The sequence below is a fragment of the Agrilus planipennis genome, unplaced genomic scaffold (assembly GCF_000699045.2).
Source record: "Agrilus planipennis isolate EAB-ADULT unplaced genomic scaffold, Apla_2.0 scaffold184, whole genome shotgun sequence".
Taxonomy (NCBI): Eukaryota; Metazoa; Arthropoda; class Insecta; order Coleoptera; family Buprestidae; genus Agrilus; species Agrilus planipennis.
This window is the reverse complement of record NW_020438988.1, coordinates 140,633-153,180: the sequence shown is the minus strand read 5'-3', so window position 1 is coordinate 153,180 and position 12,548 is coordinate 140,633. Positions and strand designations below refer to the sequence as shown.

The 12,548-nt window shown below is 35.5% G+C and overlaps 1 protein-coding gene across 4 annotated transcripts in view; it reads left to right on the top strand.

Annotated features, from left to right (window-relative positions):
* The first annotated feature begins 6,155 nt into the window (after positions 1-6,155).
* LOC108740582 (PHD finger protein 14) overlaps positions 6,156-12,548 on the top strand; it is a 26,680-nt gene continuing 20,287 nt past the window's right edge. For 3 of the 4 annotated variants that reach the window (XM_018474944.2, XM_018474946.2, XM_018474948.2), the window contains exons 1-8: positions 6,156-6,344; positions 6,399-6,458; positions 6,778-6,933; positions 7,007-7,149; positions 7,203-7,687; positions 10,385-10,659; positions 10,724-11,028; positions 11,102-11,375. In XM_018474944.2, the coding sequence (XP_018330446.1) occupies positions 6,407-6,458; positions 6,778-6,933; positions 7,007-7,149; positions 7,203-7,687; positions 10,385-10,659; positions 10,724-11,028; positions 11,102-11,375 (1,690 nt within the window). In that variant the 5' untranslated portion in view covers positions 6,156-6,344; positions 6,399-6,406. Of the gene's footprint in view, positions 6,345-6,398; positions 6,459-6,551; positions 6,709-6,777; positions 6,934-7,006; positions 7,150-7,202; positions 7,688-10,384; positions 10,660-10,723; positions 11,029-11,101; positions 11,376-12,548 lie in introns of those variants that run through there. The other variant, XM_018474947.1, reaches the window with a different exon arrangement.

Below are 12,548 nucleotides of genomic sequence, written 5' to 3'. Positions count from 1 at the left end.
ATAAAGTGTTTTTTCTGGTAAAAAATGTCTTCTGATGAAATGAGTCATCCTTTTATTCCGACATCAGGAGTAGGATACCCTTTGCCAACCGAACAGGTAACCGAAGAAGAAAATGACCCAGAGAGAAGCATACCTGCAAACCAGATTGAATTGTTGTCGAAAAAGATAATTGAGTTAGAAAGTCCTGCAGAGACATCGAATCAGTGACCGTTCCTGAAATTCATTTACCAAGCTTTGATCCGACTTCAAAAATGGCCGACCCAGAGGGCTGTTGTTGTTTAGTAGGTAAGTTTGTAGAAGCCCATCGGTTATCTGGGGTATCTTTAAATAGGCGACTGGCTTATTCGCTGCAGACCTTTGGGAAAAAATTGGAAAGATATTCGGGCCGAATTTTTGTCTTCATTTTCTAAACCTACAGACCTAACGGAATGGTTTAATGAAGCCGTTAATGGACGACCCAATTTACCCCCTGAAACAACGCTGCTTGATGAAGGCTTGCATACATTACGATTGGCCTTACATTTGATCAAGAATCGCAAGAGTGATGAAGCATTGGCTACATCGTTTGCTTGCCATGTTGTGGGTGAGCGCTCTGAAATGTTACGAAGAAAGTTTCACGCTGACACACCCAAAGATTTGAAAAGTTATTGTGTTGCTATGCGGGGTCATACGGTAAACGGCCGGCGCTATTTCGACCCGATCATCATATCCGTTCGAGGCGTCGTGCTGTCACCGAGCCAGGAAAGTGTGACGGACAGTTTTCGAGAAAGTGCCGATCTTGTGGGCAGATAGGACATAACTCGTATCAATGCCGAGAGAGAAGGAATAAATCTGTCAAGAGGCCCGATTATGACAACAACACTTCAAAAGCCATCATCTGTTTCTCATGCGGCAAGTCTGGTCATATTTCCACACGTTGTCCTGGAAAGGATAAGCACTCGGCTGGGCGGCATGAGGAAAAAAAAGCAAATTTGGCGGAGATTCAGACTTCCGAAAGGACAATTAAAATTAGCAAGTGGTAAGATGATTCCATTTCTTTTTGACTCTGGATCAGATTGTTCACTAGTTAAGAATAGTGTTTCTGTTTTGTTGATTGGTAAATTGCAAAGTTGCATGATATCCTTGTAGGATATTGGCGAAAATTCAATGTTTTGTACTTCACAAAAGCTAGTGTTAGCTGAAATTCAAGACATTTTTATCGAATTGACGTTACTTGTTGTACCTGATGATAGCATTTCTATTGATGTCATACTAGGTCGAGACTTAATCGCTCAAAATATCAATTTTTCCTACGGTATTAAGGGTTTAACTTTTACTGGAGAAAAATGTGTCGAAATGTGTACGAGTAGAGTAAATGATTTTGAAACAATTGATACTGATTTAAACCGTCAATACAGGGTGGGTTTAATCGATTTAGTAAGGAATTATCAATCTAATTTTGTAGATGGTGTGCCAACCAGTAGAGTAACGACGGGTAGTTTAGAACTCCGCCTAAAAGACCCTAATAAGTTAGTTAGACGAAGACCATACCTTTTCAAAAACTTCCGAATTATTAGAGGCTAATATTATTCGACCCAGTTGCTCCCCATTTGCAAGCCCCATTACATTAGTCAAAAAGAAAGATGGAAGCGATAGATTATGTTGTAATTTTCGTGAACTAAATACTAACACTTTTCCGGAACGATCCCCGCTTCCCTTAATTAGTGACCAACTTAACAGGCTACATGGAGCCTGTTATTTTACTTCTCTAGACGTGGCTGCCAGTTTTCATCGAATACCTGTTCATGCCAATAGTACTGAAAAAACCGCATTTGTTACACCTGATGGTCAGTATGAATTTCTGACAATGCCATTCGGTCTTACAAACGCTCCGTCTGTTTATCAAAGAGCCATTGATACGGCTTTGGGTGACCTTCGAAATACAATCGCTATTGTTTACATTGATGACATATTGATACCGTCTGCCTCAGTTTCTGAGAGAATTGAACAATTAGAAATTGTTATGAAAACATTAATCACAGCTGGTTTTTCCTTCAATCTTAAAAAGTGCAAGTTTTTGAAAACCCAGGTTGAGTATCTTGGCTATGTTGTCCATGGGAATGAACTTCGCCCAAATCCAATTCCAATTTACCAATTCCCAAAACACAGACGCAAGTACTCCAATTTTTAAATTTAGCATCATATTTCCGACAGTTCATTTCAAATTTTTCAAGAGTGGCAGCTCAACTCACTCAAGGTACTACAAAGATAATTAAATTAACTTACTTCCGAGCCTGTACTTTCTATTTATGATCCTGACCTACCTATCGAATTACTACACTGACGCTAGTTCCGAAGGTTATGGCGCAGTTTTATTCCAACAGAAGTTTTCCAAATTGCACGTTGTTGCATATTTCAGCAAGCGTACTACTGAAGCTGAATCGAAGTATCATTCGTATGAGCTCGAAACATTAGCAGTTGTTAATGCTGTCAAAAATTTCAGACACCTTTTGTATTGAAAACATTTCCTAGTTGTAACTGATTGTAATTCTTTAAAGGCTTCTCGAAATAAAATTGACCTGACCCCACGCGTTCATAGATGGTGGGCATTTTTTTTTGACTTTGACATCCAATATCGCGAAGGTTTGCGCATGAAACACGCAGATTTTCTCTCACGAAACCCATTGCCTGACGCTAAAACCGTCTCAAAATCGCATTTTAATGCTAAGAGTCTCAAAATTGTTAATTTACATGAGGACTGGCTTGTTGTCGAACAACAGCGGGATGACGAAATTCTTAAAACAATAGCAAGTTGGAAATCAGGTGACATACTACCCGATTTGACTAAAACATACGATGTCCGAAATAATATTTTGTTCCGTAAAATTGATAGAAACGGCAAATAAACATGGTTACCGATCGTTCCTCGTTCTATGGCCTGGTCAGTAATCAATCATGTTCATGTTGACCTAAAACACCTGGGTTGGGAAAAAACCTTAGATCAATTGTACGAAAATACTACAAATGACACAGTGAACGCCATCTGTAGCACGATGCTACATTTTAGGATTACGTATTTTTCAACAAGGTCCACTTGTGTGGATATCTACTTGCTGAAAACGAATCCTGGCGTAGCCAACCTCAACGTGATAGGCACGTTAGCTTAATCGAATAAAATAATTCGAAGTGGTCTGNGCGACGCGCTGATAAGATCCAAAAAGATCGAAATCGCGATCCGCGTCTGGCAGTTTCGACAGAATACAGACCACTTCGAATTATTTTATTTTAACTTGTACGAATTTTATTGGTTTCCTAATATGTCCAAAAACGTTAAGAAATTTGTCGATAATTGTTTAATTTGTAAAGCATTCAAAATCAAGTCCGGTGCCTTCCAGGTTCAGCTACATTCGATACCAAAGGTCTCAAAAGCGTGGCATACCGTTCATATTGACATTTCGGGAAAATTAACTGGTAAAAGCGACCGAAAAGAATATGCCCTTGTCATCATAGACGCTTTTACGAAATTTACTATTTTGTACAATATTTCTTCCCTAACCGGAAAGCAAACAGTTGAATCTTTTCGGACTTTTACGTACTTGATTGGGGCACCCAATCGGATTATCTCCGACCAGGGAAAATGTTTCACCACTTCTGAATTCAAGAAGTTTTGCTCTGATAGTCACATAGAGCATCATTTTATCGCACATGGTGTAAGCAGAGCATATGGTCAAGTAGAACGCGTCATGCACATTTTAAAAAATATCCTGACAACAATTGAACTTCAAGGTACCATAACGTGGCAAGACAGTTTGGGTGAGGTTTACTTGACCCTAAACAGTACAAAACACAAAACTACCGGATTCAGTCCTGCCGAATTGCTATTCGGCACTAAAATTCATTCGTTGCAGTTAAACCCAATAGTACACCAACTTATTGTAGCGAGCACGAGCGTGTTTGTGTGCGATCAGGCATACGTGTATGTGGACGGCTTATCGATTCGCCGACTAGCCGCGGGCATCTTTCTCCATGTGTGCCGTATTTGTAAATGTGTGTGTCGTACCTGCACTCTGGAAAACAATTCAAAGAAAAACTAATCGATCCGGACGTTTCGAGAAAGTTCCCGAAAGGGAACAAAAGAGTATTTATAGGAAGAGACGATCGCCGAATGAGAGTAGAAATAAATTCACCGTTGCAGGAGTGAATCAAGAAATAAATTGACAGTAATAGAAGTGAAATAAATAGCGCAGTGAATAGTGGTATATCATAGTAGTGTAAATAAATAGAATAATTACCTAAGTTTAGTAATAATTTAATAGTTTATTTAAGTTCAATAATAATTAGAGTAAATAAATAGTTTTCGTCTTAGAAGTTAAATTTTGTTAAACCCACGAACATTACAACTGGTGTCAGATGTGGGGTTGAGTAAAAGACATTACAATGGCAAAGAAGCTGTACGAATTAAAAGTAGCCCAGTTAAGAAGAGAATTGGAAGAACAGGATAAAGCGACAAGCTGTAACAAAGCGGAACTTCAGTGGCGGCTCGCGGAGGCGTTGAAAAAAAATGGCCATGATTCTGAAACGTTCCTTTTCGAAGATGAATTGTCGCAAATCCTCAAACGTGAATTGGAAGAAAATAGTAAAAGTTTGAAACGTGAATTGGAAGAAAATAGTAAAAGTTTGAAACGTGAACTGGAAGAAAACAGTAAAAGTTTGGAAAATAAATTGGAAGAAAACAGTAAAAGTTTGGAAAATAAATTGGAAGAAAATAGTAAAAGTTTGAAACGTGAATTGGAAGAAAATAGTAAAAGTTTGAAACGTGAATTGGAAGAAAACAGTAAAAGTTTGGAAAATAAATTGGAAGAAAATAGTAAAAGTTTGGAAAGTAAATTGGAAAAAAATAGTAAAAGTTTGAAACGTGAATTGGAAGAAAATAGTAAAAGTTTGAAACGTGAATTGGAAGAAAACAGTAAAAGTTTGGAAAATAAATTGGAAGAAAACAGTAAAAGTTTGGAGAATAAATGGGAAGAAAAATTTAATAAGAATATTCAAGAAACAGAAGAGAAGATAAAAGTGCTGGAAGAATTGATTTTTAATGGAAAGACAAAACCAATCGAAGGGGATGTTGGCGCATCTAGTACACTCAACGAAGCCAGCCAAATCAGCCAAGGAAGCGGTATAGAGTCAAGAACACGAATAAAACCACCAACGTTTGGCGGAAAGTCCTCATGGACCACATACCATAAGCAATCCGAGGCGGCTTCTAACACGAATAATAGGGCGCCACTCCGTTGACCGTTGAGCTTCGTGGAGATGCATGTGACATTTTGAACACCGTTTCCCCGGAAAAATTGGGGAATTATGAACAGTTGTATTAAAATACAATACTGATTAAAATATACTGTAACATGCGTGCCCTATGCGCGTATATGATTATAGCATCGAAGAAGCCCAATTAGAGCAAAATTCCACAATATAATTAATTCACAAATAAAATTGTTTATTTTGATATTAGTTCACGGGTATTTTATATAATATTCAATATTATCTTGTTGTTGAATCACTGAACTAATTCATTCTATAACATAGATATAATTATAAATTGTATATAATTTCCCTTCTATCGTGTGGTCATAGGCATAGACATATATTAATGGACGTGCCATAGACATATATTAATGGACGTGCCATAGACATATATTAATGGACGTGCCATAGACATATATTAATGGACGTGCCTTAGCCGTATGTCAAAATAATTTCTTGGCTCGAAAAGTGAGGGAGATGGCGTGTGGTTTCGGACTAGTGCTATCTCTTTCATGACACGCTTAGGCACTATCATGAGAGTGATGGATATTGTCCGAAACTTCGTGCCATCTATTACTTTTGTTGTATCACAATTCTGACCGCTAAGGCATGTCCATTATTAAACGTCGATGGGACGTGCCTTAGCCGTGTCGTTGTAATAATTTCTTGGCTCGAAAAGTGAGGGAGATGGCGTATGGTTTCTGACTAGTGCTATTTCTTTCTATCTACTAAGGTACGTCCATTAATATATGTCGATGGTCATAAGCACCACAGACCCATCTTTTTTTTTTATTTTTAAAAGAATCAATAGACGCTGTTATTTAATATCTAAGATGTCATTTTGTGACTATCTATGGATACTGCTCTTCATGGGGATTATGGAATGTAAGGACTTATATACGAAGAATGTTTTACTACGGAACTACTGCTGATTTTTTTTCTTGTTAATGGTTCACAGGAAAATAATTTTTAGAACTAATGGAATTTTAGAATTGGATCAAACTAACCGTTTTCATACTTGATTTTTAAAATAAAAGTAATTTATTTGGATTGTCAAATAGGTACTTTTTTACCTCTGCAGTCAATTTTCTGTACCAATCACGTTTATTTTTCAGATTTTAAAATGTCAGTATTGGAAAACGCCGAAGATGTTGACTTTATTACTAAAACTGCTAGTAAGTAGAGGCATTCGATGAAACATTATGTAGGCATTCAATTTTTTTTACATAAAACTACATTTTGCATAATATAAGTACTTATTAATTATTCTTAAAAAAAAAATTAGTGCAGTTTCAAACGTGTCGTGCGTCACTACATAGGAATATTCAAATGTATTATGTCAATGTTTAGGTTAAGAAATTTTCATTAAATTAAGCTTGGAGAAATCGGAGACGAATAAGTTTACCTTAATAATAATGTCAACAAGTTCGTAATTATTTTATAAACGTTTAGATGATATCGGTCGCTTTTTTGCAATATAATTTTGTGTTTTAGTTGAACGTGACCCCAAGAAAAGAAGGGTAAAGCCAATTGAAACTCAAGCATCAATTTTAGATTTTGATCTAGGAGAAAGTTCTGATGATTCCGATTTTAGGATTGAAGATCATCCAGATATTAGTGATGATGATTCTTTAGACACAAATGAAGAAGGTTTGCTTTATTTCAATACATACCCGTTTTATAAATATAATTATTTGCAAATAGCTGTGTTTTCTTTACCTAGATAATGAATCATCTGAAATGGAGGAAAGTGAATGTGAAGAGTCTGATGAGGATGACTTGAAGAATATAAAGTTATCTTCAAATGGTTTGTCAGTTACAGATGTTTTGCAGAAAGCATCTTTACAGTCTGACATAAATTTACAAGTTAGTATAAGTTTCTTTTTTAGAAGACACCTTTTAAATTATTTAATTTTCAGTTAGATGAAAGTAATTGTAATAGTCAGCTATTGATTTGCTGTGGATGTCTAGGAGATCAAAGCGACAGCGTTAATGAAATTGTAGAGTGTGATAGCTGTGGAGCCACTGTCCATGAAGCATGTTATGGAATTTCAGATATTGCTAGTACTGGCAGTACTGATTCTTTATGTCCTACGGCACCTTGGTTTTGTGAAGCCTGTAAAGCCGGTATAACAAATCCAACATGTGAACTATGTCCCAATTCAGGAGGAGTTTTTAAAGAAACTGATGTTGGAAAATGGGTACATCTTGTTTGTGCTTTGTATGTGCCAGGGGTTGCTTTTGGTGAAGTAGATAAGCTTTCCAGTGTTACACTGTTTGAAATGCCATATAGCAAATGGGGTGCCAAAATTTGTAGTCTCTGTCATGATGATAGGTTTGCTAGAACAGGAGTATGTATTGGATGTGATGCTGGGATGTGCCGAACATATTTCCATGTAACATGGCAAGTAAAATTTAAATTGATTTTGATAGGCAAAAGTGACTAAAGTAGATTTTTTTGTACCTAGTTTATTTGAGGTAGTTCACGCATAAGCTTACTTTTTTTTATTGAATTTGGTTTAATTTACAAGGGGTAATTGAAAAACGGCTGAGTTTGTAAGAGGTTATAGGGCAATATAAGACATGTAAACTAAGTAAATATAGGTACGAAAGTTCACAGTTTTCAAGAAAAAATGTAGTTTGGTATACTAATAAAGCAACATTGCTGCAATTGCTGTATCATTATCATGTGCAGTGAGTGCAAGCCTTTCAGGAAAATAATTTTTAGCCATGAATATATTGTTGTCAGTGGTTTCGGCAAAAACTGTTGCAGACGCCAATTTTTTTATCAGATTTATAAATTCTATAATAGTCTATTAATGTGATGTAAATATGCATATTGTGCATCCTTTCCTGATTCCGCAAGATTGCTTTGTATGGGGTTGTATGAAACAACTAGTGCATCAAACGCTAATGCACAATTTCAATGACAGGACCGTGTGATTATCGCTGCCAATGAAATTCACCAAATGCCTGACGTTTTTGCGCGAGTGATAAATAATTTTGGTAGACGTCGAAACATGTCTTCTAACACGTCATCTAATTTCAAACAATTTTTCTAATGTAAAATGACATGTTTGTCAGTCTTTCACTAAACGTCAAATATTAATTTTAAGAAAAAAAAAGCAATAACGCCGTCAATGCTGATTTTGGAAGAATAAATTGAAATAATTTTAAATGTGGGAGATAATTTCGTCAGTAGCCCTATCATATCAGAAAAAATTAATTACACCAGTAAACACATACGGATACGTATGTACACTTCGAAAAATATTTTTGAATCGCGCGAAAACGTCCGGTATATGACGTACTTCATTTGCAGCGATCATGCACGGTCATTTAAATTATATTATTAGCGTTATGTACTGGCTTTTGATACATGTGTTATTTTATAAAACCCTATACACAAAATGCAAGCGAATTTAAATCTGGTCAAGGTACAGGACCCGTACGTTCAATCCAGTGTCTAGAAAATTGTTCGTTAAAAAACACGTATTTGTAAATTCAATAATACTATTCTATACTGACTTATGACGCTGACACACTGCGAATGATTTCTATTAATCACATACAAGCCTACAACGTTAAAATAATAAAGAATTACTCTTGGTTGATGTTCTAACTAGTAGCTGTCTAATGCGGCATTGTAATGTATTTCCCTGCGTGACCCTACTGAGGTCGGACTGGCCCTTCACTGTACTTTGAAATATGTTTCCTTGAAAACTGTAGACTTTTGCGCTACCAAACATTTACTTAATTTTCTTATTTCTGCAAGCGTGCTACTTTCAGATCATTTTGGATCTCATTAGCGCGTCGCAGACAGCTCCATCTGTGGACCTTGTTGGAGCATACGTAATCCAAAAATGTAGCATCGTACTACAGATGGCGTTTACCGCGCCATTTGTGGTAAAGATCGTCTGGCAGTTTCGACACAATACAGACCACTTCGAATTATTTTATTCGATTATAGTAACGTGCCTATCACGTTGACGTTAGCTACGCCGGGATTCCTTTCAGAAAGTAGATAATGGACCTTGTTGAAGCATACGTAATCCTAAAATGTAGCATCGTAATACAGATGGCGTTTACCGCGCCATTTGTGGTATTTGCATTGTGTTGTAAATTAAATTTAGATGCTACAGATGTTCTTGCGTCTAAATAAGGAACAAGTATTTGAAATGAAGTTCCTTGTCAAGCAATGCGACGACAAGGAACTATCCAGAAAAAATCAGTATTGCCTCCGGGGATTCTTATGGCAAAAAAGGATGTGTTAAAATAAATTTGGTAGAATGTATTAAACGGTTTATTTAGTATGGCAAACGACAAAAATGATAAAAATGTAACAGTGATCTTATCGTTAAAAGAGTTGTATGTGAACTAACTATTAACAGTTGACAAAAGCATTCAATAATTAGATGAAGCAATTGTCAATAATTCTCAAGCCATGTTTAACATTCTGAGAAACAGTTTTGATAAAGCTGAGCGCTGCGATAAATAACTCTTAAGGTACATATACAAAACATAATATCTGAAACTGACAGGTATTATGACTACGACTGTAAAATTGTAAATACAAATAATGTGTATTTCTAACAGGATGATTAATCAAAAGAAAATTCATTTGACGTAAAAAACAAAGACCTTTCTTCTTTAGTTACTTACTGCTTACAGATAAACAGAGAACTGGAGAGGTATATTCAATTAGTTCGCCTTCTGGTGAACATATCCAAAAGGAGTTATTTTAAAAGGCGTCGGAAGCTAACCTGTTAATTTAATACCTTTGGGTAAAAATATATAGAGAATGAGGAATATGAGAAACCAGTGTTTTTGAAATTTGTTTACTTCCATCAGCTAACATTTTGACTTCATAAATGAATTTCTCAAATAATTTAAAGGCTTCTCTGATAAAATCAGTTGTTTGTGTTAAACTATTAGTCAAAAGAAAATACATATTTACTTTAACTTACTCTTAATTATTTTGTTTTTTTAATACAACTTCCATGCCTGAACTATCTTAAATGAAAAATATTAAAATTATCAAATGGATTGTTGTTTTATTTTGAATATATCCTCATATGTTTTAATGTTGTACCGTTTGCAGTGCTCAAAGAGAGGGTTTACTTTCTGAGGCCCACTCAGAAGAGGCTGATCAAGCGGACCCCTTTTATGCTCACTGCAAATTACATTCTGATAAAACATTGGTCAAGAAGCGAAAACGCAATTACTTAGCACTTCAGCAAAGAAATTTTTATCGCAAGTTGCAGTTACAAAGGGGCAATATGGATAATGGTCCTGAACAACAAAGAATACACAGAAAATTAGAACAACAGAAAGCGCACTATTTTAACCTAAAAAGCATAAAAATACCTCCATGGGGTGCGTATATTTGTTAAAAATGAATTGGAAATTATTTTTCGCTGTTTTCTTGTTTTTTTTTTAGTACCAACACAGAAAATGCCCCGATTACTCACTACAAGCGCCTCAGCTTGTAAAAAGCTATTTCGTAAAGCAGAAATAATGGGTATTGATAGTAGTTGTCTTGAAATGCAAGAAACACAATTGACTGCATTAATAGACGTACGTAAAAAATGGCACATTTCTCCAGCATTTAGCGTAGAATTCATCGCTTATTACTTAGATCGGAATGATAGATTAAAAACTATGAAAGCAGGACTTGAAAAATTGCTTGAACAAAATAGCGTTTTATTGGAAGAGCAACGTCATTTACGTACTAATTACGACCAGGTAAAATAATGCATTTTTTTACTGTCGCATTTTCTTGATAGCCAATTCAATAATTTTGCGTTTTTCAATCTAGTTATTAAAAGAAAGTTCAGATGAATCCAAGATAAGTATGAAACTTAAACAAATAATTCATAAGTTTCACTCTGCTATACTGAGTGCTTGTCCAACTAAGAATCTTCCTAATATTGATGACTTAGGAAAACCAGTTGCAATCAGGGCTCCTCAGCAAATGATGGTTCCTACTGCTGCTGCACTTAAAATGGGTGTAGGGTTTCCTTTGACTAGCATAGCCTCGGCTCGAAATGATTCTGCTCGCGTGTTAAGTAGTCAGGTGAAACAAGTACCAGGTATGTATCTTAACCAAATTTAGTGTCATTTCTTTCATAGAAGTTTTAATCGTTAGCATCTGCTATCTTATTCGACCAATTTCCTTTTTAACGTACCCACGCCGGAAACTACAGTGACTGTCCGTTGCATTGTGGGCACTATTATCGAGGGTGCATGGCACTTACGTAATAATATTGGCGATATTTTTAGTAATTTTATAATCTATACCTTAAACGTCAAACATTAAAAATTTAATGGTTACAACATATCATAGAATGTATGAATATGGAACAATGTATATATTCGAATATGGGCATTTAAACCTTTCCACTTTATTGTAGTTCTATCTCGAATACTTTAAAATTGGCCTATTTTAGTGAAAAATTAGATTAATAGATAGCATCGTGGATATCGAAAGTAAAAGTTTAAATTGGACGTTTTGACAACTTGTTGCAGAATATCTTTTAAACCGCTTAAAGTTAGATTAAATTTTAAAACCCTACCGTTTAATCGATCATCTTTGCGGTATTTAATATATCTGGCCGTTTTCCTAAAATCTGTAATCGAAACGTGCAATTTTCGATCTTATTTTCCACGACTAACAGAGTTATCGACAAATACAGATATCTACACGGTAGTACATTATACAGGGTGTCTCAAAAAGTTAGCAGTATGCCCATTGTGATCAAACTGTATTCTCAATCGAAAAGAATTTCAAGCAAAACTTGTTTCCTATTGTATTAAAAGATCGCCTGTATTGTCCAAATTTGATTTACTGTCCAACGTGTTCAAAAATAGAAGAAAGAAGGTTTCACTTAAATAGCAGCCCTGTGAAAAATGGGTCCAGACGAAAAAGTTGTAGCAAGAACTTTTTCAGAATTCCAAATTGGGGCAATGTAAAAAGTCACGGCGATATTTTTTTCTTTCGATTCAAATGGCTCAAAAAAATTTACGCTGTTTAAGCTGCAAAAAAAAATTCAATCTAAAATAAAAAACATTTGAATATCGGTGCGATTGCTTGCGTGGCCTCATTTTTGGGCATTCTGAACTATAACATATATTTTTTTCAAAATTTTTGTAAGGGTAGATCACCGTTAAAAAAATAATTTCGACCTATATTTAAATACTACAGAGGGTTAAGCAAGTAATTCTACCCAAATATTTTACAATATAATAGAATAATAATATAGTAT